Source organism: Bubalus bubalis, chromosome 9 (assembly GCF_019923935.1).
Source record: "Bubalus bubalis isolate 160015118507 breed Murrah chromosome 9, NDDB_SH_1, whole genome shotgun sequence".
Taxonomy (NCBI): Eukaryota; Metazoa; Chordata; class Mammalia; order Artiodactyla; family Bovidae; genus Bubalus; species Bubalus bubalis.
The window spans coordinates 39,225,375-39,251,831 of record NC_059165.1 but is presented as its reverse complement, the minus strand read 5'-3'; the positions used below and the strand labels follow the sequence as shown (position 1 = coordinate 39,251,831).

Genomic DNA, 26,457 nt, shown 5'->3' with positions numbered 1-26,457 from the left:
CTGCTTTTTAATATGTTGTCTAGGTTGGTCATAGCTTTTCTTTGAAGGAGCAAGCGTCTTTTAATTTAATGACTGCAGTCACCATCTGCAGTGATTTTGGAGCCTCCAAAAGAAAATCTGTCACTGTTTCCATTTTTTCCCCATCTATTTGCCATGAAGTGATGGGACCAGATGCCATGATCTTCGTTTTCTGAATATTGAGTTTTAAGCCAACTTTTCACTCTCCTCTTTCACTTTCATCAAGAGGCTCTTTAGTTCTTCTTCACTTTCTGCCATAAGGGTAGTGTCATATGCATATCTGAGGTTATTGATATTTCCCCCAGCAATCTTGATTCCAGCTTGTGTTTCATCCAGCCTGGCATTTCTCATGATGTACTCTGCATAGAAGTTAAATATGCAGGGTGACAATATACAGCCTTGACGTATTCCTTTCCCAATTTGGAACCAGTCTGTTGTTCCGTGTCCAGTTCTAACTGTTGCTTCTTGACATGCATACAGATTTCTCAGGAGGCAGGTGAGGTGGTCTGTTATTCCCACTTCTTTAAGAATTTTCCACAGTTGTTATGATCCACACAGTCAGAGGCTTTGGCGTAGTCAATAAAGCAGAGTAGATGTTTTTCTGGAAGTCTCTTGCTTTTTCTATGACCCAACGGATGTTGGCAATTTGATCTCTTGTTCCTCTGCCTTTTCTAAATCCAGCCTTGAACATCTCTAAGTTCATGGGTCACATACTATTGAAGCCTGGCTTGTAGAATTTTGAGCATTATTTTGCTAGTGTGTGAGATGAATGCAATTGTGTGGGAGTTTGAGCATTCTTTGGGATTGCCTTTCTTTGGGATTGGAATGAAAACTGACACTTTCCAGTCCTGTGGCCACTGCTGAGTTTTCCAAATTTACTGGCATATTGAGTGCAGCATTTTCACAGCATCATCTTTTAGGATTTGATATAGCTCAACTGGAATTCCATCACCTCCACTAGCTTTGTTCGTAGTGATGCTTCCTAAGGCCCACTTAACTTCGCATTCCAGGATGTCTGGCTCTAGGTGAGTGATCACACCATTGTGGTTATCTGGGTCATGAATATCTTTTTTTGTATAGTTCTTCTGTGTATTCTTGCCACCTCTTCTTAATATCTTCTGCTTTTGTTCAGTCAGTTCAGTCGCTCAGTCGTGTCCGACTCTTTGCGACCCCATGAATTGCAGCACGCCAGGCCTCCCTGTCCATCACCAACTCCTGGAGTTCACTCAGACTCATGTCCATCGAGTCAGTGATGCCATCGAGCCATCTCATCCTCTGTCGTCCCCTTCTCCTCCTGCCCCCAATCCCTCCCAGCATCAGAGTCTTTTCCAATGAGTCAACTCTTCGCATGAGGTGGCCAAAGTACTGGAGTTTCAGCTTTAGCATCATTCCTTCCAAAGAACACCCAGGACTGATCTCCTTTAGAATGGACTGGTTGGATCTCCTTGCAGTCCAAGGGACTCTCAAGAGTCTTCTCCAACATCACAGTTCAAAGGCATCAATTCTTCACGCTCAGCTTTCTTCACAGTCCAACTCTCACGTCCATACACGAGTACTGGAAAAACCATAGCCTTGACTAGACAGACCTTTGTTGGCAAAGTAATGTCTCTGCTTTTGAATATGCTATCTAGGTTGGTCATAACTTTCCTTCCAAGGAGTAAGCATCTTTTAATTTCATGGCTGCAGGTCACCATCTGCAGTGATTTTGGAGCCCAGAAAAATAAAGTCTGATACTATTTTCACTGTTTCCCCATCTATTTCCCATGAACTGATGGGACCAGATGCCATGATCTTCGTTTTCTGAATGTTGAGTTTCAAGCCAACTTTTTCACTCTCCTCTTCCACCTTCATCAAGAGGCTTTTTAGTTCCTCTTCACTTTCTGCCATAAGGGTGGTGTCATCTGCATGTCTGAGGTTATTGATATTTCCCCCAGCAATCTTGATTCCAGCTTGCGCTTCTTCCAGCCCAGCATTTCTCATGATGTACTCTGCATAGAAGTTAAATAAGCAGGGTGACAATATACAGCCTTGACGTACTCCTTTTCCTATTTGGAACCAGTCTGTTGTTCCATGTCCAGTTCTAACTGTGGCTTCCTGACCTGCATACAGATTTCTCAAGAGGCAGGTCAGGTTGTCTGGTATTCCCATCTCTTTCAGAATTTTCCACAGTTTATTGTGATCCACACAGTCAAAGGCTTTGGCATTAGGTCCATACTATTTCTGTCCTTTATTGTGCCCATCTTTGAATGAAATGTTCCCTTGGCTCCATCCCAATTTACGTATGAGGTACATTTATATATTAAGCTTAGAAGCATTAAGTAATTTGTCCCAATGTCACACAACTAGTCAAATGACAGAGCTAGAATTAGGATTCAAATAATCAAATCATCCACCTAGAGCATTTTTCACAGCATATAGCACCTAATAAGCATGTAATCAGTAAAGGCTAGCTACTAGAACTATCATCCAAAGTTGGACAGCTATTAAAATAACTTGACATTGTAATGTGTCTGTTGAATTTATTTACTTTCTTAGTTTTGCTCTGAAATTTACAGCCTATCACACCAGAATTTAACAGGACTTCCTAAAGATCATAAGACCTAACCACTTAACTTTTTGAAGGTCTTACTGTATTTAAAAAAATAAAAACTATAAAAAGGTTTCTAAAATTCTGATATATTTTTAATATTTACTTCGGGCATATTAAAACTTTTGATTTATACAAAAATATAACTGTATGTATAACCTCATTCAGATACAAATTCAAAAAGCAAATGTTATACCCTTCTTGAAAGTCACTTCCAGCTTTCTCTGCAGTAGGTTCTGTGAATTATAGAAAACTAATATTCTGCTGTTATCCTTGGTTATGTATCTGGCTACCTTAAAGGGATATCTCAGTTCTGTATTCCTAGTGGGCAATGCTTGGGGTCTGATTAATATTCAGTAAACATCTCTTGAATGAATGTAAAAGCCAACAGTTCGCTTTTGGTTCCAGGACTGCTTAACACTCTCAAATATTATTGAGGACCGCAAAAACCTTTTGTTTATGTGGGTTCTACCTATAACTGAAAATACTGTAATATGTTTATTAATTCACTTAAAATAACAATACACCCATTATATGCTAACATAAACAATCTTTCTATAGATAATTAAGTTTTCCAAAACAAAAAATGTACATATAATGAAGAGTGGCATTGTCTTACATTTTTGAAAATCTCTGGCTTAATAAAAGACACCTGGATTCTCATTGCTCCTGCGTTCAATCCATTGCGCTATCACAGGACACATATCCTCTGGAAAAATCCATTGTACATTCATGAGAGGAGTATAAAGTGAAAAGTGAAAGCGAAGTCAGTCGTGTCCGACTCTTTGCGACCCCATGGACTGTAGCCTACCAGGCTTCTCCATCCATGGAATTTTCCAGGCATGAGTACTGGAGTTGGTTGCCATTTAACAACTTATCAACACTGTTTTGATCTAGCTGTAGACCCCTTTCGACAAAAACACACTTTAAGAAACATTAGAGGGAAAACTATTTTTGAACAGGATCATGCTTCAGGACTCTTCTGTACACAGCACAGCTGGCATTTGAGAGGTCAGAGCAGAGGAGTAAAAGGAACATTATAGAAACAGCCTTTCTCTTTTCCTTTTTTTCTCCAGAGCCCGGTATCGCGGAGTCTCGCCGTAACCCAAGATGGCAACCATTGCTCATTTTCAGTCCGTACAATGACGTGATAGAGCGACAGTGCCGCACCCTCTCCCTGAGGTTTTACTACATTTCCCAGGATGCTTTGCCAACGCCGACGATATTGGCCGGCGCCGACGGAAGAGCACCTGACTGAGCGGAAGTAGAGATCTCAGAGGCGAGGAAGGTGAGGACGAGAGGAACAGTGAAGCTGTGAGTAGCCACATGGGTCTTTAGTCTTGGCGGTGAGGGACACAGCTACGGGAGGAACGTTTGGGAAGTGTAGGGGTGGCCCTCCTTAACTCAGGAGCGTCAGACTAATGTGTTCTTATACTAGGCTTGGGAACTGGGAAAAACAAAACGTTGCTGTGGAGTCAAAGTCTCCGTATTAAAATCGTGCTGTTTAAAGTTTTCTTGGGACGAGATAGGGGCTAATTCGGGTTCTGTCGCAACCCAAGGGTCTGCGTGATTTTACTGCGACCGGAGGAGGGGAGCTGCTGACGGTCTGACTCAGCGTCTACAGCACTAGTTCTGAATTGGCTGCACCTGAAAGTCACCTGGGATGCCGTTTTAAAACTACAGATGCCCTGGCTCCACGCCAGACTAGTAAATCAGAATCTGTAGAGTATACAGTCTGGTCAGCAAGACTTGCTAAAGCGTTTTGAGTGTTAACGATGTGCATCCAGGGTTAAGAACCACGCTTTTCATGGCTAATTCTGACCCCTTCGGGAATCCTGATTAGGGCTACCAGAGCCAAGGCCTCCCTTCCACTGTAACCTGCGTGGGCTGTATCACATGCAAGTGGGTGAAGTTGATGATTGCTCTGTTGGCACGGATTATATTTTGAACTGTACCAGAAACTTATTTTTGAGCTTCCTGCGGTGGTGCTGGAAATTATTTACGACCTGGTTATTCAATATGAATAAAAATTAGAAACGCATCGTTTTTCTTGCCATTGTTTTCGCTTCTGCCAATTTTTTGCAACCCTGAAAAACTAGGAGCAGTAGAAGATGGAAGAATCACATTAAAAGCGGTGTCTCCTCTTGGCTTGTAAGAAGTTCTGAAAAGGGTAGCAGTTAGAATTACATTTGGCATTATTTGTGGGCTTATTAAAGCCTTTATGTATGAATATATAATTGAGTCAATGAGAAGAAGTTCGGATGTGATTTGAATTTTGATGCAGAAGTTTGTTTAAATGTGATAGTTAGCATTGGATAGGTAGGTAGATAGCATTACCTAACCTATTTTCTCTTTCGCAGTTTCAGCTTCACCTCCCTCACTGATTCAGCAATGGGGGAAAAGTTGAACTGTAGGGTTCCAGAGGATCTGTTCACTGGTTTGAAAGTTACAGATCCCCAGGAAGCAGAGTGTGTTCACCCTCCAGTATCCAGTGGCAAAGAGCAGCATTCCCAGAGCGAGCTGCTCAAGGATGTCGACGCCCAGCCCCAGGAGGACCAGGAGGAGGAGGAGTGCTTTCATGACGCCAGTGCCTCATTTGAGACGGAGGAGCCGGGAGCAGACAAGCTTGAGAACAAACCTGAGGATGATATGAATCCCTCTGAACTAGATGAAGAATATCTAATGGAGCTGGAGAAGAACATGCCAGATGAAGAGAAAAAGGTAAATGTTCTATTTAGTGTGCATGATTTGCCACATAAACTTTTGTGAAGTGCTAAATTTGATTGATACTATTATCATAGATTGCAGCATTTGTGGTAAAGAGTGACTTGCCCATCTGTGTCCTTATTGCTTTAGTAATGATGGATCTGAGATAAATCAGTGACATGGTGGGGCCGCATTGAGTGTGTCTGCTTAGCAAAGAAGTTTCCACTTTTTTTCTGTGAACTTTGAGTTCTTACGTTCATCTTGTGCAACTATTTCTTATATATATACCCTTTAGCTTTTTTTAATGATCTTATTGATGGTTGGCTGCCGAAATTCCTGTCGTGGATATTTTTTGGTCTTAGTATGCTGCCTGTTTGTTAATCCTTTGTTAGCAAAAAATGACTGCCTGAATATCCTGGTGTTGATTCGCTTACTGGGACCTGTGTCATTTACATTTTGTTCTTGAGGAACAGAATTATGTGTGATAATAGCTCATTTGTTAAGCACCAGTAATATGCCAAGCACTAAGCTTAAAATGTTGCTTGTGTTTTCATTTAATCTTTACAACATGCCTATGAAATGTATACTGTTAGTATCTCCATAAGATAGCAGCTTAGGGTAGTACAGTAACTTGCCTAAAATCACATATCTTTTAAGTAGTAGAACTGTTTCTCAAACCCGGATCTCTTTGATTCCAAAGGTAAAATATAATGCAGAATTTAATAACAAAAACAACTGTCTTCCTACAAAGCAGATCCACTAATAAAATGTATACTGTCCTGCTACTCTGCCCCTGGGCTAGTGACTGAGCAAGCATTTATTTTGGGAGACAGAGGCTTGGTGTCTTCTATATATTCTTCCTTCTGATCTCAGAAGCAAGGTGGCTTAAAGAGGTACTGTAACATCTGAGTTTGTCTGCAGAGAATATGAGTGAGATTTGTAGCTTATGCCTCTGAAGCACTCACTCACCGAACAGGTTATGATGCATTGGTGATGGGCTGAGATGGTAAACATGCAGTGTAATAATGGGAGGGGGGATGTAGCAGGAAGTGAGGAGAAGCATCTTAGGCACTTTTCATTATCAAATCTTTTGGTTTTAACACGCATGTGTTAGCTTTTGTACTAGTGTGTGTCACTAGAGGAGAATGATAAAGGGCAAAAATAAGCCAAGTTCATAAACTACCTCCAGCAGAAACGACTCAGAAAATTAAATCAAGTACTATTTAATAACATTAGAGAAATGATTTTCCAGAAAGTGTTTAGCTTAATTTTCATAACACTGGTCCTTTTAAAAATTAAGATATAATTTACATGTTGTAAAACTTTAAGTTATATTGTGTACTACTCACTGAGTTTTGACAACTGTGTATACCTGTGTAACTCACAGCAGTTGTAGTATTAGCTTTCTTTTATGATGCTTTGATAAATATCTTTGTGAAATTAGTATTAGGAAATCAGCTAAACAGATGAAGAAATGTCTCTTTGTTGCACATAAGGTTTAGTTTTATAGGTCATTGGGAAAAGGATATGTTTAAGCTTGATTCTTTTAAAGTAGACACAGTTCAGATAATTCAACAACAAAAATAAACACAAAGGGCCACATGGGAAGACTTTCAGTCTCAGTAATAATTTTTAAATGCAAATTAAAACATATGTCATTTCTCAGATGAGAACATTGTTCAGATGTTGACAAGAAAAGGAAGTAGCAACTAATGTACTAACAGTGGGAGTTTGAATTGCTACATCATTTCTGTGGTGTACAGATAGCAAATTTTTATATGAGCATTTCTTTAGATCAGGGCTACCATGGAACCTTCTACAGTGATGGGAATGTTCTATATCTCCACTGTCCAATATGGTAGCCACTGGCGACTACATTTTAACAGTCATCTGGCCATTAAGCAGGTAAAATATGGCTAGTGCAGCTGACAAAATGAATTTAAAAATTATTTTTTTAATTTTAGTTAAATGGTCGCACGTGGCTGGTGAGTACCATAAAGACGCTTTGCAGGATCATTCATAATTTCAGAAAACTAGAACTAATGTTGAACAGAGGGGATTACTTTAAACGGTTTTGGCATATTTATATGTGGTGTACAATGAAATCATTAAAAAGAGATAAATCTTGTCTCGACATGGATTAATGCCTGAATGTTAAATAAATTAAGCAGGTGTTATAATATGATTTATAATAAATATGTATTTGGTGTTTATCCAGTTCCTGACAGAGTTCCTAAGACCTTTGACATTTCCTAAGGGAAAAGAGATGAAGGTTTATTTTGTTATTCATAGCAAGGCTTTTTCAACCACATCTGAGTTAATGAGATGACTTTGGGAAAATCCCTAAGGATGAGGTCTGGTTGTCAGTTTGGGGCTCTCAGCCCCACTCCCACTCCACCCCACCTCTGGGGAGGGAAGAGATGCTGAAGGTTGAATTAATCAATCATGCTTACTTAATGAAAGCTCCATAAAACCCCTAAAGGATGGGGTTCAGAGAGCTTCAGAGTTGGTGAGCACATACAGAAGCTGAGAGGGTGCACATCCATAGAGCCTGGAAGCTCAGTGCCGCTTCACACAAACCTTGCCTTACGCATCTCTTCCATCTGACTGTTCCTGAGTTATATCCTGTATAGTAAAGTGATAATCTAATAAGTGAACTCTTTTTCTGAGTTCTCTGAGCCCCTCTAGCAAATTAGTTGAACCTGAGGAGGTTGTCGTGGAAGCTGTCCATTTATAGCCCATGGGTAAAAAGCAGAGCTGACAGCAGCAACATGGGTGGACTTGGAGGTCATTATGCCAAGTCAGAGAAGCCAGAGAAAGACAAGTACTGTATGGTACCACTTATATGTGGAGTCTAAAAAATAAAGCAAACTGGCGAATATAGCAGAGAAGAAACAGACTTGCAGATACAGGAAACCAACCAATGGTTACCAGTAGGGAGAGGGAAGAAAGGAGGGGCAGTATAGCGGTAGAGGAGTAAGGGGCACAAACTACTGTGTATGAAATAAGCTATGGGATGTACTGTACAACACGGGATATAGCTAATATTTTATAATAATTAGAAGTGGAGTGTAACTTTTACAATCATGGATCACTGTGTTGTACACCTTTATATATAACATATAATATTGTGCATCAACTATAGTTTAAAATATATATACACATATAAACAGACCCCCCCCCCCCCCAAAAAAAAAAAAACAAACAGCAGTGACAACCTGGACTTGCAGTTGCCATCTGAAGTGGGGATGGATCCAGTCTTGTGGAACTCAGCCTATAACCTGTGGGGTCTGGCACTGTCTCCAGGTAGGTAGTGACATAATTAAGTTAAAGTGTAGGACACTGGCTGGTGTCCACTGTAGAGTTGGAGTTGCTTGGTGTGGAAGAAACTTCTACACATGTTCTAAGTGAGTGTTGAGAGTAGAAAAGACATGCAGGTGTTTTCTTTGTCAGAGGTTATAGAACAGTCCGGAGAAGGCGATGGCACCCCACTCCAGTACTCTTGCCTGGAGAATCCCATGGACGGAGGAGCCTGGTGGGCTGCAGTCCATGGGGTCACGACTGAGCGACTTCACTTTAACTTTTCACTTTCATGCATTGGAGAAGAAAATGGCAACCTACTCCAGTGTTCTTGCCTGGAGAATCCCAGGGATGGGGGAGCCTGGTGGGCTGCCATCTATGGGGTCACACAGAGTCTGACACGACTGAAGTGATGCAGCAGCAGCATAGAACAGTCAGTGATTCCTTTTAAGTTACAAACCTGTGTGAAAATAGTTTATACATGAAAATATATTTATACAGGAATGCTTGGAAGGGTATACACCAAATTATAAAAAGTGAGTAGCTCTGAAGGATGTGGTTATTGGAGAATTTTCATTTATATTTAATACAATTTTATAATGTTTGCAGGATTTTTTTTTTATGATAAGCATGTTACATATGACCAACATCAAAAAAAGTAACTCCAATTTGAGTATATAAATAAATAAATTTTTTATTCTTTATAACCAGGGCAGACTTTTTACTAAAGTAAGTACATAAAGCTGACCTTTGGAGATTTGGGAGAGATTTACTATCATAGGATCTATGTATTGCCAAACGTATCAGGTATCAATAGTTGAAGTCTGTTATTCAAGTTGACTTGACTTGCCCTGTGGCTGAGGAGAAGATCCAGGCTCAAGTGAGTGCCAGTTCTCAGCAGAACTTGTAGATTAGGAGTAATGGAGGAGGGAGGCAGTTAAGGTTTGGTTAAAACTGGCAGAATCTCTTCAAGAAAGCACTGTGTGTGCACGTGTGTTTCAGCAGCAATCCTGACTATTTGTGAAAACTTAAATGTAGACATGAGTACCCAGAGGGATGGGATTTTTAACTCACATTTGAGATGTACTAGATCTGCAAAGCAAATAAATGATTTTTAAAGGCTTGACTGAGGTGGACTTACCTGGTAGCAGATGAGAATTATTACTATAATAATATTATGATACAAAGATGCTTATAGTTTGGGAAACTATAGAATATATTTCTTTGTGGTGGTATTGATGTAAGAGAATCATTTTTTGTGGGCTGCTTATCAAAGTGGAGTTCTCTGGGTGTTCTTATGCACACACTAAAATTCAAAGACCACTCTCTTGGAACCTTGCACACTGTCTTCCTTCATTAAATAGCTGAGTAAGTAAGGTTTTCTCTCTCCCATGAGGGCCAGTAATTGGTCTTACAGATATCAGAGATTTTATCATTCATTTATTCAAGAAATATTTGCATTTCTTCCACATGTCACGCATTGTTTGAGACATTTAGGAATACGGTGGTGAATAAAACACTCATGTCTCATATTCTAGTTGGGAGGTATGGGTGGAGGTGGGGGGAGTGATGAAAAACGCATGGGGCCTGGTGGGGTGGGCGGGACTACTTTATTTTTTTTTATTGGAATATAATTGCTTTACAATATCGTATTAGTTTCTGCAGTACAACAGCATGAATCGGCCATATGTATACATGCATCCCTCTCTCTAGAACCTCCCTCCCACCCCCGTCCCACCTCTCTAGTCGTCACAGAGCACCAAACTGAGCTCCCTGTGCCGTGCAGCAGCTTCCCGCTAGCCCTCTGTCCAACACGTGGTGATGCGTGCATATCAGTGCTGCTCTCCCCGTTCAGCCCACCCTTTCCTTTCCCCTCTGTGTCCATAAGTCCGCTCTGTATGTCTGCATCTCTATTCCTGCCCTGCAGGTAGGTTCATCGGCACCATTTTTATAGATTGCATATATGTGTGTTAATATATGGTATTTGTTTCTCTCTCTCTGATGTACTTCACTCTATGTTATAGATGCTAGGTCCATCCACATCACTACAACTGACTCAATTTCATTCCTTTTTATAGCTGAGTAATATTCCATTATGTACCTGCACCACATCTTTTTTATACGTTCATCTGTTGGTGGACATCTATCTAGGTTGCTTCATGTAGGCAGGACTACTTTAAATTGGTTGGTCAGGGAAGACCTCTCTGGGGACGTGCCATTTTAGGAAAGACTTTGCGGGAAAAAGGAGTCAAGTGTGTGAGGATCTGATGAGAAAATATTCCATATAAAGGGAGCAGTTAGTGTTAAAGGTTGTACAGTAGCTGTAAACTTGATGTATTTTTGGCATGGGCTTCCCTGGTGGCTCAGATGGTAAGGAATCTGCCTGCAATGCGGGAGACCTGGGTTCAATCGCTGGGTCAGGAAAATCCCCTGGAGAAAGGAATGGCCACCCACTCTAATGTTCTTGCTTGGAGAATCCCTTGAACAGAGGAGCCTGGCGGGCTACAGTTGATGAGCGTGCAAGGAGTGCAAGGCCTGGGAGCTGGAGCAAAGTGATTAAGGAAGAGAATGGGATGATGAAGTAAGAGAGAGTCTGATGATGGAACACCTTGGGAGCTGTGAGTAAGGAATTTGAATTTTTTTCCGAGTGCACAGATGGAAAACAGATGGGAAATTTTAAGCCAGAGGAAAGATGAAAGTTATTAGCATTTTATTGATATTCTGTTGGTCATGGGGACAGGGATGGTGCAGAACACTGAGACCAGTTAGGGCTTAATCTGTAGCCTGTGAAAGATGATGGTAGCTTGAACTGTGGACTGAGTGGATTCATTTTGGAGGAGAAGTTGACGAGACATACTGGATTCCTTTGGGAGGGCTGGACAGAGGAATAAGCATGATTCCTTGGCTTTGGCTACTGGGTAGCTGGTGATGCCCATTAGAAATACGCAGATGATGGACGGCTTTTTGAGCTTGTCAGGTCTCTGGTGATTTCATTTTTGTGTGCAAATAAAAAAGGTTTTTTATTTGTGAGCGAGAGTGCAGATTGCTTCCTTTTAACGGATTTGCTCCTTGTTGCCAGTTGTGTGCACATCGGGTTCATTTACAAAAAGTCTGTTGCTTGGTGAGCATGGACTCAGAGCATGTTGTTTCTGCAATTTTAAAACATTTTCCTTAGGTTCTGAAATTGTAAGGATTGTTTTTTGCTTTAGGGCTGTTTAATCTTTAACCAGGAATAGTTATTGGTTTAGTGCTGAAGTTCTTTATTAGTCTTTCCCTCGTCACTCCCATATTTCTTAAATCCCACATTACTTTATCCTTTTGATTTCCATGTATCTGCTGCCTCATTGCATTATTTTTTTTAATATTATTTGTTTTATTTATTTGTCTGTGGCTGGTCTTAGTTTTTGCATGTCGGATGTAGTTCCCTGACTCGGGATTGAACTCAGGCCCCTTGGATTGGGAGCACCGAGTCTTATCCATTGGACCACCAGGGAAGTCCCCATTGCATTGTTTTCATAATCTTATCAGTGTTGTTGTAACTGTGGGCATGGTTACCAGGAACAGTTCTCTTGATTGCTTCCAGAAAATTTTCAGTAACTTAGTGCCCTGCATATTCTGTTAACTTCATGAGAAAACCCTTTCTGATTTGTTCTTTTCCTTTTATTTCATTTCTAATGTGCATTCTTTTGAACTAAGGTTGCCATATTTAATTTTATAGCGTTTACCAGTATTAAGTTTAATGAATGCTACTGACAAGTGATTAAATAAAATCCTAGAATTTAAGAACTGGAAGGGACCTTAGATTTCTGATCCTGATTTTAAGCCAGGGGAAGTAAGGGTCCTTTACTCTAAAACATTTGGAAGTTATTTGCAGATGAAAGAGTTAAAATGGCATTCAGTGTTTCTTTTGTTTACTAAGGAAGATCTCATTGTGTAGATAAGTGGTTCTCAAACTGAATTGTGTCTGAGAATCACAGGAAACTTACTAACCATGCAAAGCCCTGATAAGCAACCACAAAATTGTGAGGTAGCAGCCAGGAGTCTCCTTTGTTAACAATTGAAGTTAGTTGATTAACAGCTTTGTGTTCATTTCAGGTGTACAGCATAGTGATGCAGCTGTTCAGCTCAGTTGTGTCTGACTCTTTGCGACCCCATGAACCGCAGCACGCAAGGCCTCCCTGTCCATCACCAACTCCCAGAGTCTACCCAAACCCATGTCCATTGAGTCGGTGGTGCCACCCAACCATCTCATCCTCCGTTGTCCCCTTCTCTGCCTGCCCTCAATCTTTCCCAGCATCAGGGTCTTTTCAAATGAGTCAGCTCTTCGCATCAGGTGGCCAAAATATTGGAGTTTCAGCTTCAACATCAGTCCCTCCAATGAACACCCAGGACTGATCTCCTTTAGGATGGACTGGTTGGATCTCCTTGTAGTCCAAGGGACTCTCGAGTCTTCTCCAACACCACAGTTCAAAAGCATCAATTCGATTCAGTTGTACTTTTTCTCAATTATATTTCTTTATGGGTTATTACAAGATATTGAATGTAGTTCCCTGTGCTATACAATAAATCCTTGTGGCTTATTTTCCATGTCATTTGGGTTCAGGTAGAACTGTGACTCCACTTGGGGAGACAGAGAGCTAGATGGATGCAGATGACTAAGCTTCCAAAATAAGAAATATTGACTAACCAGTATACTGACTCCATCTAACATCAGAAGAAGAGCTTACTAATAGGATATATATATTTTTTTACCCTGATCTTGCACTCAGGGTTCTAAAAGATTAAAAGAATAGGACAGAATGTAAGCAGTACCAAAATAAGAAAATTTATTTCTGTTGAATTGAGTTTTGGGAGATGGGACTTTCTGAGTCAAGAAACAGGAAACTGTTTCGAAGATCAGTTGTCTTTCCTCAGAAGGACAAGGCTTAGTGAGAGGTTCTAACTACAGCTTCAATCTAGAGATTCTCCCTCCAAGTTCCTAGTAGACTAATAAAAGTGACTTGTGGAAAGAGCAAATGTGTGAAGCAAATGATGTCTTATTTCAAAGAAGACAAAACTGAAGCTTCTGTTTCCTTTTTAATGATAAACCATTCCCTTCAGGATAATTTGTAGGTCAGTGTATCTAGCCTTTTCAGTGTAGGGATTCCTCTTCCCATCTAAATTAGGGCTGAAGCAGAAAGTTTTGTCTGTGCTTCCACTTTCCAGCCCTTTAGCAAGTATGTAACTTTTTTTATTCCTCTTTTTTAGCCAGATAAGATTGATCTCTGTTTGCTGCTGCTGCTGCTGCTGCTAAGTTGCTTCAGTTGTGTCCGACTCTGTGCGACCCCATAGACGGCAGCCCACCAGGCTCCCCCATCCCTGGGATTCTCCAGACAAGAACACTGGAGTGGGTTGCCATTTCCTTCTCCAATGCATGAAAGTGAAAAGTGAAAGTGAAGTCGCTCAGTCGTGTCCGACTCTTCGTGATCCCATGGATTGCAGCCTACCAGGCTCCTCTGTCCATGGGATTTTCCAGGCAAGAGTACTGGAGTGGGGTGCCATTGCCTTCTCCAGATCTCTGTTTACTGTGCTTTAAGTTTGTACTTTTTTATTTTGTAGCAATTACTTTACAAAGCTGCAGGGGGAACCAGAGAGCTGCTGATAGATTTACAATATGGAAATTAATCTGTGGATAGTGAACCTCTTGTTTTTCTCCCTGTTGTCTATAAACACATATTCACTACAGAATTATTTAATTATGAGAAGTTTTTTTTAATGTACTTAATGCAAGTTTTTATCATTTAATAATGATAGAAGGCATATAAACTTGTAAGTTCCAAGTCAAGCTTATTGTATTTATGTTTTGTTCACTGACCTGAAGTATAGCAAATATCCGTAGCCAGCCACTGCATTGAGAGGGTCTCTGGTGGAGAGTGGATGTTTTGTGATTAATAAGGGAATGGTTGAACACCTTCTGATATTTTTTCCAGGTTACACCAATATCTAAAGTTGTGTCAGTTGAAATTCTGTAGGATTCTGAGTTACAGAAAGCCATTCCCTACACCGAGCTTAAAGAGGAATTCACCTGTTTTTTTCCCAGTAGTTATAGATTTTTACATTTAGATCTGCAGTCCAGTTGGAGTTTATTCTTGTGTGTAGTGTGACATAGAAATCCAAATTTTTCATTTTTCAAATAACTACCAACTTGTCCCAGGACTGTTTCAAAATGTCCATCTTTGCCTCGAAGATCTAGTTATATTTTAGTGTCAGCTGAGTTTGTTTCCTTTCCCAAATGCTTACCTTCTTCCTGTTTGTCAGATTATCATTTAAATTTAGGTTATAGTGGCATTAGAACCTCATTTAGACTCAGACTGGATTACCAGAGATTTGAGTAGTAATAAAATTTTAAAATAACTGGAGAATTATTTTAAAAGTATAAAACCATGCTGTGGAGATGGCTTTCTGCAGTATAATATTTCAGTTCTTTCATAAAGGACTATGCCCCATGTCATGTGAAATTATTTTACCCTATGACCCAAGAAAATAATTTCCTAGAAAACAGAATAAAAGATCCCATGCATCTGTATATTTGTAAGGGCAAAGAATAAGGGAGACCTGCGTTCAGTCCCTGGGTTGGGAAGATTCCCTAGAGAAGGGAAACGCTACCCACTCCAGTATTCTGGCCTGGAGAATTCCATGGACTGTGTAGTCCGTGGGGTCGCAAAGAGTTGGACATGACTGAGTGACTTTCACTTTCAAAGAATAAGTACTTGCAGATTGAATTCATCCATCTTCAAGGAATCCATTTTGCTAACTTACTGGAAAATGAACTTGGATTAACTGTAGAAGAAAAACCCAAGACCAGTGGTACAAGTCCCTGATTCACAGTGAGGTGGAGGTTTATTTTTAACATAGGTCTCAGAATCGTTATAGATCAGATCTCTGACTTGATGACATGTTCTGAAGTAGTGTCATCTTTCACGTGCCCTAATTCTTGGTAGCAAGGGAATTTAAAGTCACTTTTTCTTCAGGACAGTGAAACGTGTAAGCTCTGTGCTTTTACCTTTCTGCAGCAGTTTCTGTGTCTTGCTCAGTTATTTCTTCCTGCAAACAATTTGTTATTTCCATACAGTGAAAGACAATATACTCTTGTAGTTAAAAGCATGAAGGGTTAGACAGATCTGTCCTAGTTCCATCATTTAACTTGGTATAAGGTGGGATAATAATACTACCTTTCTCACAAAGTTATTGTAAGGATTAAATGACTAGCACATGAAAGCAATCAGGCAGTGTTAGTTGTTAGCAAAGTTGCAGCTAAACTTCAGTGGAGTGTAGACTGCAGAATACTTAGGGGCCTAGAGCAGCCTCTAAGATCTCTGAAGTCCTTTCTGGATACGTTTCTCACAAGGTGGTAAGCATAAGTGAATATTTCAGATTTTTAGAATTATGTTAACCTCAGTTAATAATACATAAATTATTCTTCAAGTTAATCTATGAAGAACAAGTTGAGTGTTTGCTGGGGGATGTGGGACTGGGGTGAGAAAGAAGGTATTACAGATTTGGAAGGGACACCTGGGAAGCGTCTGAGGTTCTGGCCGTTTGTCCTCTTTGTGTATTTTATAACTTTACCACTTTACTGTTAGGTAGATAACCGTTTTTATAGCTATTATATTTTCCTAACTTGACTCTCCTATCATCATGAAATGTTCCTTGTCTCGAGCAATATTTCTTGTTTTTAAAACTATTTAGTCTGATACTTCTAGAGGCACTGCTATAGACAATATTTTCATCCTCCCAAAATTTATATCTTAGACGCTTACTCCCAATGTGACGGAATTAAGAGATGGAGCCTTTCAAAAATGATTAGGTCGTGAGGGTGGAGTACTCATGAATGAGATTTGTGCTCTAATAAGAGATCTAAGAGCCCTTGACCATTCTGTCACATGAGGCTGTAGTGAGAAGACCCTTAGGATCCAGAGAGCAGGCACTCACCAGATATTGAATCTGCCAGCCCCTTAATCTTAGACTTTCAGCCTCCAGAATGCTTGTTGGTTATAACCCAGTCTTTGATACTTTTGTGATAGCAGCCCAAACTAAGACATCCACTCTCTTTTATGGTTACTGATTCATATATTTTTGATATCCTTAAACTTTCATCCTGTTTGCATGTTTGAATCTGAAGTGTGTCTTAGAGACAGCATGTGATTGGATCTTCTTAATTTCAGTCTGACAGTCTCTGCCATTTCATTAGTGTTTAGTCCATTCACATTATGCTTATTGACATGGTTAAATTTATATCAGACATTTTGTCTTCTATATGTCTCATGTCTTTTTTATTCCTTTTTCTTTTACTACAGTCTTTTGTGTTAGATAATTTTTTTTACTGTACCATTTTAATATTTCTGATTTAGCCATCTGTTTCTTAGCTAAATTTTCTTGAAAGTGAAAGTTGCTCAGTCATGTCCAACACTTTGCAACCCCATGGACTATACAGTCCATGGAAATGTCCAGGCCAGAATACGGGAGTGGGTAGCCTTTCCCTCCTCCGGGGGATCTTCCCAACCCAGGGATCGAACCCAGGTCTCCCACATTGCAGGCAGTTCTTTACCAGCTGAGCCACAAGGGAAGCCCTAAAAGAGAAAATAACGTATTTATAGAGCATTTGGTATATTTCCCATTTATAATGCCCTTCATTTCTTCATGAACTTTTACTGTCTGTTGTCATTTTTTGTCCAAAGGACTCCCTTTAGTATGTCTTGTAAGGCAGGTATGATAGCAGCAAATTCTCTGTCTTTATCGTGAATGTCTTTATTTAGCCTTTATTTTGAAGTATGGTTTTCTTAAATATCTAATTCTTGATTGACAGTCTTTTTTCTTTTACCATTTAGAATGTGTCATTGTACTGCCTCTGCCCTTCATTGTTTCTGGTGAGAAATCAGATATTGACAGTTTTGTTGTTCCCCTGTACTTGATAAGTTGTTTTTATCTTGTTGCTTTCAGATTTTGTCTTTGAGCAAATTTGACTCTGGTGTCTCTAAGAGATGGATCTGTGTACTTGGGGTTCACTGAGCTTCTCGGATCTTTAGATTAACTCTTCATCACAGTTTTGAGATTTTTAGTCACTTTTTCAAATACCTGGTCTCTCCTCATTTCTGGAACTCTAATCACATATATTGTGACAGGTCCATTCCCCCCACCCCCCGTCTTTTTTTCCCGCCCTTAGTTCTTCAGATTGGATGTCTATTGCTCTAACTTCAAGTTTACTTATTCCTTATGCTGATATAAGTCTGCTGAGCCCATCTGTGAATATTTTATTTCAGTTATTGACTCTTTCATCTTTGTTTTCATTTTGTTTTTCTTTGTAAATAATGTCTGTCCTTTTTTCATGGTTCTGTTTTTTTAAATCATTGTCATCATGCTCATTTAAGTTTTTAAACATACTCCTTTTAGTTTTTGCAACAAATTATTTATAACTTTTTTAATTTTTTATCATCTTAAAATTTTAGAAATTTATATTGGAGTGTAGTTGATTTATAATTTGGTTAGTGCATATATACAGCAAAGTGAATCAGGTGTGTGTGTGTGTGTGTATCTCCATTCTTTTTCAAATTCTTTTCTCATATGTCACCACAGAATATTGAGTAAGAGTTCCCTGTGCAATAGTCAGTCTTTATTAGTTATCTACTTTGTATTTAGTAGTGTGTGTATGTTAATCCTAATCTCCCAATTTATCACTTCCTCCCTGTGTTTTTCCTTTGGTAACCATAAGTTTGATTTTGAGATCGGTGGGTCTGTTCTGTTTTGTAAGTAGGTTCATTTGTATCATTTTTTTTATTAGATTTCACATATCAGTGATTTCATATGATATTTGTCTGACTTAACTTCAGTTAATATAATCTTTTGATGATGGCCATTCTGACCAGTGTAAAGTGATATCTCACTGTAGTTTTGATTTGCATTTCTCTAGTAATTAATGATGTTGAGCATCTTTTCACATGCTTTTTGGCTATCTGTATATCTTCTTTAGAAAAATGTCTATATATTTCACCCATTTTTTATTGGGTTGTTTGTGTTTTGTTTGTTTATTTTGAACTGCATGAATTGTTTGTATGTTTTGGAGATTAACCCCTTGTCAATTGCATTGATTAAAAATATTCTCATTCTGTGAATTGTCTTTTCGTTTTATTTATGATTTCCTTTGCTGTAGAAAACTTAAAGTTTAATTAGGTCTCATTTGTTTATTTTTATTTTCATTACTGTAAGAGGTGGATCAAAAAAGATATTGCTGTGACTTATGTTGAGCCTATGTTTTCCTCTAAGAGTTTTATAGTTTCCAGCCTTACTTTTAGGTCTTTAATCCTTTTCATTTTTGTCTATGGTGTTAGGGAGGGTTCTAATTTCCACTATTTTACATAATAGCTGTCCAGTTTTCCTAGCACCACTTATTGAAGAGACCATGTTTTCTGCATTGTATGGTCTTGCCTCCTTTATCACAGATTAGTTGAAAATAGGTGAGTGGGTTTATCTCTGGATTTTCTGTCCTGTTGCACTGATCTTTATTTCTGTTTTTGTGCCTGTACTGCATTGTTTTGATGACCGTGGTTTTGTAGTATAGTCTGCAGTCAGGGAGCCTGATTCCTCTAACTCCCATTTTTCTTTCTCACGATTGCTTTGGCTATTCAGGGTCGTTTGTGTTTCCATACAAATCCCTAAAATTTTTGTTAGCTAATTCTGTGAAAAATGTCGTCAGTAATTTGATAGGGATTGCATTGAATCTGTAGATTGCTGTGGATAGTATAGTCATTTTGACAGTATTGACTCTTCCAATCCAAGAACACTATATATTTTTCCATCTGTGTCATCTTTGATTTCTTTCATCAGCATCTTGTAGTTTTCTGAGTACAGGTCTTTTTGCCTCCTTAGGTAGGCTTATTACTAGGTATTTTATTCTTGATGTGATGGTAAATGGGATTGTTTCCTTAATTCTCTTTCTGATCTTTTGTTGTTAGTTTATAGAAATGCAAGAGATTTCTGTATATTAATTTTGTATCCTGTGGCTTTACCAGATTCCTTGATGAGCTCTAATAGTTTTCTGATGGCATCTTTAGGATTTGCTGTGGATAGTATCATGTTATGTACAAACAATGACAATTTTACTTCTTATCCAATTTGAATTTCTTTTATTTCTTTTTCTTCTCTGATTGCCATGGCTACTACTAAGTCGCTTCAGTCGTGTCCGACTCTGTGTGACCCCATAGACGGCAGCCCACCAGGCTCCCCTGTCCCTGGGATTCTCCAGGCAAGAACACTGGAGTGGGTTGCCATTTCCTTCTCCAATGCATGAAAGTGAAAAGTGAAAGTGAAGTTGCTCAGTCATGTCCGACTCGTCACAACCCCATGGACTGCAGCCTACCAGGCTCCTCTGTCCGTGGGATTTTCAAGGCAAGAGTACTGGAGTGGGTTGCCATTGCCTTCTCCGATTGCCGTGGGTAGGACATCCAAAACTGTGTTGAATAGAAGGGGGAAGAGCAGACGTGCTTGTTCCTGGTCTTAGAAGGCGTGGTGTGTGTGTGCTGTCCTGTCTTAACTCTTTGCCCTCCCATGGGCTCCCCGTCAGGCTCCTCTCTCCATGGAATTTTCCAGGCAAGAAATAAGAGTGGTTTGCCATTTCCTTCTCCAGGGGCTCTTCATGACCCAGAGATCAAACCTGCATCTCTTGCATCTCCTGCATTGACAGGCAGTTTCTTTACCACTTGTGCCACCTGAATGATCTAAATTTTTCACCATTGAGAGTGATGTTAGCTGTGGGTTTGTCATATATGGCCTTCATTTTGCTGAGATGGGTTCTCTGTACCCACTTTCTGGAGATTTTTTTTTTTTAGTGATAAATGGTTTTTTGAATTTTGTCAAATTCTCTTTCTGCATCTATTGAGATGACCGTATGGTTTTTCTTCTTGAGTTTGTTAATGTGGTGTATCACACTGATTGATTAGCATATGTTGAAGAATCCTTGCATCCCTGGGGTGAATCCCATTTGATCATGGTGTATGATCCTTCTAATGTATTGTTGGATTTGATTTGCTAATATTTTAAGGATTTTTGCATCTGTGTTCATCAGTGATATTGGCCTGTAATTTTCTCCCTTTTGTGATGTCTTTGTCTGAATTTGGTTTTAGAATAATGGTGGACTCGTAGAATGAGCTTAGGGGTGTTCCTTCCTCCGCAGTTTTTTGGAAACATTTCAGAAGTATAGGTGTTAACTCTTCTCTAAATGTTTGATAGAATTTACCTGTCAACATTTGTTGCAAGTGTTTTGATCACAGTTTCAATATCAATACTTACGATTGACATGGTCATATTTTCTGTTTGTTGTTCAGTCTTGGAAGATTGTACCTTTCTAAGAATTTATGATCTTTTCTATTTCTGTGATGTCTATTGTAACTTCTTTGTCATCTCTAACTTTATTGTTTTGAGCCTTCTGCCTTTTTGTATTGGTAAGTCTAGCTGAAGATTTATCAATTACATCTTTTCAAAGAACCAGCTTTTACTTTCGTTGATATTTTCCTTTGTTTTCTTCATCTCTATTTCATTTGCCTGCTCTGATCTTTATATCTTTCCTTCTACTAACTTTGGATTTTGTTTGTTCTTCTTTCTTTAGGTTTAAGGCTGTGTTGTTTGATATTTTTTGTGTTTCCTAAGGTAAGATTGCATTGACATAACTTCCCTCTTAGAACTGCTTTTGCTGTATCGCATAGGTTTTGGATCATCATGCTTTCGTTATAATTTGTGTGTAGGTGTTTTTTAATTTCCTGTCATTTCTTCAGTGATCTGTTGGTAGTTCAGTGTCAAATTGTTTAGTGTCCACGTTTCCTTTTTTTTTTTTTTACAGGTTTTTTTTTTTCTGTAATATATTTTTAATCTCAGTGTTGTCAGAAAAGATGCTTGATATGATTTCAATTTTCTTAAATTTACCGAAGCTTGATTTATGGCCCAAGATGTGACATATCTTGGAGAATGTTCCATGTGCACTTGAGAAGAAATTATATTCTACTTTTGGATGAATTTTTCTATGAATATCAATTGTCTGTCTCGCTTAATGTGTCATTTAAGGCCTGTGTTTCCTTATTGATTTTCTGTCTGGATGATCTGTCCATTAGTGTTAGTGGGATGTTAAAGTCCCCCACTATTACTATCTGTTTCCCCTTTTATGACTGTTAGCATTTGCCTTACATATTGAGGTGCAACTAGGTTCAGTGTATATATATTTATAGTTGTTAAATCATCATCTTGGATTGATCCCTTGATCATTACGGAATGTCCTTCCTTGTCTCTTTTAACAGTCTTTTTTTAAAAAGCCTGTTTTATCTGATGTGAGTATTGCTACTTCAGCTTTCTTTTGATTCTATTTGCACAGAATACATTTTTCCATCCCCTCACTTTCAGTCTGTTTGTGTTCCTGGATCTGAATTGGGTCTCTTATAGGCACCCTGTACACAAGTCTCATTTTTGTATATATTCAGCTGTTCTAAATCTTTTGGTTGGAGCATTTAATGTTTACATTTAAGGTAATTATCTATCTGAATTCTTAACTACCATTTTGTGAATCATTTTCAACTAGATTTTGTTAGGTCTTTTTTTTCCCCTTCCCCTTTTGTTCTTTTGTGACTTGAGGATTATCTTTATTTAGAGTTGTGTTTGGGCTGCATTTCCTTTTTTGTGTGTGTTGTAGTTTTTTGGTTTGTAGTTCCCATGAGGTTATGATATAGCAGTCTATATCAGATCAGTTCAGTTCAGTCGCTCAGTCATATCCGACTCTTTGCAACCCCATGGACTGCAGCACCCAGGCCTCCCTGTCCATCACCAGCTCCCGGAGTTTACTCAGACTTATGTCCATTGAGTCGGTGATGCCATCCAACCATCTCATTCTCTGTCATCCCCTTCTCCTCCTGCCTTCAGTCTTTCCCAGCATCAGGGTCTTTTCAAATCAGTCAGTTCTTCACATCAGGTGGCCAAAGTATTAGAGTTTCAGCTTCAGCATAAGCCCTTCCAGTGAATATTCAGGACTGATCTCCTTTAGGATGGACTGGTTGGATCTCCTTGCAGTCCAAGGGACTCTCAAGAGTCTTCTCCAACACCACGGTTCAAAAGCATCAATTCTTCGGCACTCAGCTTTCCTTATAGTCCAACTCACATCCATACATGAGTACTGGAAAAACCATAGCTTTGACTAAATGGACCTTTGTTGGCAAAGTAATGTCTCTGCTTTTGAATATGCTATCTCAGTTGGTCATAACTTTTCTTCCAAGGAGCAAGCATCTTTTAATTTCATGGCTTCAGTCACCATCTGCAGTGATTTTGGAGCCCAAAAAAATAAAGTTGGACACTGTTTCCACTGTTTTCCCATCTATTTCCCATGAAGTGATGGGACCAGATGCCATGATCTTAGTTTTCTGAATGTTGAGTTTTAAGCCAACTATACAAGGTTGTTTTTAAGTTACTGGACTTTTATTTTCAAATGCATTTCCCACTTCCTGCAATTGTAGTCTCATCTCACAGTTGCTGGTTTTAATATCTTACTTGTATGGATGAGTTTTTACATTTACTGTTTATTTGCCTTTATTGGTGAGCTTTCCCACTTGTGATTTTCTTGTTTCTAGTTATGGTCTTTTTCTTTTTCCTTCCTTTCTCCCCTCACCCCCCCCAACCCCTGCCTAGAAAAGTTCCTTTTTATCATTTGTTGTAAAGCCAGTTTGGTGATGCTGAATTCTCTTAGCCTCTGCTTGTCTGTAAAGCTTTTGATTTCTCTGTCAAATATGAATGAGAGCTTTGCTGAGAGTATTCTTGGTTTAGATTTTTCCCTTTCATCACTTTTAATATGTCATGCCATTCTTTTCAGCAAAGTTTCTTCTGAAAAATAGCTGATAACTATGGGGATTCCCTTGTATGTTAAAGTTATTTGTTACTGTTAATGTTTTTCTTCGTGTCTAATTTTTGTTAGTTTGGTTAATATGTGTCTTGATGTGTTCCTTCTTGGGTTCATCCTATATAGTAATATCTGTGCTTCCTGGACTTGAGTGTTTTCTTTCTCGTATTAGGGAAGTTTTCAGCTAAAATCTCATCAAATATTTTTTCCAGGCCTTTCTCTTCTCCTTCTGGGACCCCTAAAATGTGAATGTTGGTGCATTTAATGTTCTCCCGGAGGTCTCTGAGATTGTCCTCATTTCTTTTCATTCTTTTTTCTTTATTCTGTTCTGTGGTGATAATTTCCACCACTCTTCCAGCTCACTTATTTGTTCTGCCTCAGTTTTTCTGCTATTGATTCCTTCTAATTTAGTTTTCATTTCAGTTACCATACTGTTCATCTCTATTTGTATTTTAAATCTTATAGCCCTTTGTTAACAATTTCTTGTATCTTCTTGGTCTATTCCTCCATTCTTTTTCCAAGATTTCATATCATCTTTACTATCATTACTCTGAATTCCTTTTCAGGTGGATTGCCTATCTCTTCTTTATTTAGTTGTTCTTGTGGGGTTTTATCTTGTTCCTTTGTCTGAAACGTATTTCTCTTGCCATGTCATTTTGTGTAGCTTTCTGTGTTTGTGGTCTCCTTTCCACAGGGTGCAGGAGAGTAGTTCCTCTTGCCTCTAGTGACTGCCCCCTGCTGGGTCTTGTCCCTCTGGTGGGTAGGGCCGTGTCAAGGAGTATGTTTTGAGGTGGCTGTAAACTCAGTACAGCTTTAGGCAGACTGATGTTGTGGTGACCAGGGCTTGCACTGGATATTGAGTGGGACCTCCCCTTTGCTCTGTGGTTGCACTGCCCTGTCAGGGGCGGGATCTGCTCCCTTGCTATTGGAGTAGAAGCCCCCGGAGGTGTTTCTGAGGTACGATTCTGAGCTGTGGTGCAGGATAGGTGGGATTGGAGCACTCCCACGGGAGAGGTCCCTGAGTGCCTCCCTTGGAGCTGTTCACCTGTGCGTGTGCTCTGTCGTGTCACGTTTCACCGTTGTGCGGGCTCACGGGTTACACCGTTGTCAGCACTGCTCTCAGCCCTGTCGTAACCCTGGGTAGGCCTGTGGTTGGCCCTGGTGTCTCTCAAGCATTATTTTCACCAGGCCACCAGCACAGATTCACTGAAGGTGGGTCTCGGCACTGTAGTAGCCATGCCCCTGGACCTGCTGTGGCAGCTATGGCAGCAGCTCAGCCTCTGGCCTGGCCCAGCCCCCTTGTGTATCTGCCCACAAAGCCCACAGCTCTAAAGCTGGACCCATCTTAGCTTTGAGAGCACTCATTGTCTATTGGGATGTTCTGTAGGTGCTGAATTTACAGAATGGGCAGCACGGATGTAAATCCACAGTTTGCACAGCCATGAGCAGAGATATCATCTCTTCTCTCTCAGTCGCATGGCTCCTGGGACTCAGCTGGGGTGTCAGCCCGCTTCTCCATGTGCACTCCCTAGCTGGTGTCTTCTCCTGAGGCTGCGCCAGGGCACATGAGCCTGCCCAGGCAGAATGGGGCCAATGTACAAAAACCCGGGTTTATGAGTCTGCCCACAGGTGGTGGGCAAGCCACTCCTCCTAGTGCCCGTGGTGGCAGGGGCCAGGGTGAGGGGGAGAGGCTGCAGTGGAGGCCGCGCCCGCCGTGCACTGCTCAACCATGGAGCTTCATTTCTATGGAGGCCCAGGCTTCTTCCACAGGCATTCCCGGTTCCTGGTTGTGGACTTCCTTGCTCCCATCCCTACACGCTGTTTCTTCATAGCCAACAGCAGTCCTCTACCCGGGTCTGTTCTCCAAACCCCACCTTCCAGCCCCCAGCCCCCATCCACACTAGCAGACCCACACTTCAGGCTGGGGTGCATGGGGCTGTGGCACACACCATCCGGGTAGGTCTCACTCTGTCCTGCCTGCCGCCGACCAGTTGCTGCACGCTGCTCCAAGCCCCCAGAGGTCCTTTTTGACCCTGCTGATCTCCCTGCTGGTGAGGGGGCTTCCCCAGGTGCGGGACTTTTTCTTTTCCTTCAGCTCCTCACCCCTCCCCAGGAGTGCAGGTCCTGTGCTGCTTCCTCTCTTTCCTCTGTCTTGCCCCTCCTGTGGGGATCTTGTTTGTCCTTCAGGTGTCCAAGGTCCTCTGCTGGCTTTCTGCGGGTACTCTGTGAGAACTGTTTCATTCGTAGTTGTATTCTTGATGTATTTGTGGGGAGAGATGAACTCCGTGTTCTCCTGCTCTGCCATCTTGATTCCTCCCTTCTATAGCCACTTTTTGTGGGTTAGATCTAGTATCCCTGTATAATCAGATATTTCTGTCAGCTGCTGCTTTTTCCTGATTGTGGTCAGACTTTCTCTTTGCCTGTCTTACAATTATTTTGTTGTTGATGAATCTGGGTATTTTAAGTAATATTGTTGCAACTGTAAAGTCTGACCCTCCCCCATGCCCCAGTTATTTTTGTTGTTGCTATTTTGCCTGTCTGCTTATATGTGTAGTAATTTATCTGGACTTACCTGGACTTAGCTGTGTGATTCATTTCCTCTGGGATGTGTGGCCACTGATGGCTCTGTTTAGTTGGTTTTGGTTTTTGTTCTTGTTTTTTTTTTTTTTTTTTTTTTTTTAAATTCTGGCTTTCTTGAGGTTGTGTCTGTTTCCACACAGTGTAGTGGCCATCCAATACTGGTCAGAGATTATATTCAAACATATCAAACCAATATGGCTTCCACTTACTATCAGTGGATCTGTATGTGAATTCACAAGTATATTCCAGGTTTAGATAGTCTTCAGGTCTGCACCTCTTGTGTTTCCTTAGTGCATGTGCACAGGCTTCTGATAAAACAAGGATGCGTGAATAGTTGCATCCTTCTCGAGCGTGCACACCAACT

At 40.2% G+C, this 26,457-nt stretch overlaps 1 protein-coding gene across 4 annotated transcripts in view; it reads left to right on the top strand.

Annotated features, from left to right (window-relative positions):
- TTC1 (tetratricopeptide repeat domain 1) overlaps positions 1 to 26,457 on the top strand; it is an 80,792-nt gene that overhangs the window by 27,903 nt on the left and 26,432 nt on the right. For 2 of the 4 annotated variants that reach the window (XM_006073443.4, XM_044947379.2), the window contains 2 exons: positions 3,682 to 3,919; positions 4,966 to 5,326. In XM_006073443.4, the coding sequence (XP_006073505.1) occupies positions 4,997 to 5,326 (330 nt within the window). In that variant the 5' untranslated portion in view covers positions 3,682 to 3,919; positions 4,966 to 4,996. Of the gene's footprint in view, positions 1 to 3,681; positions 3,920 to 4,963; positions 5,327 to 26,457 lie in introns of all 4 variants that reach the window. The other 2 variants (XM_044947380.2, XM_025292308.3) reach the window with 2 other exon arrangements.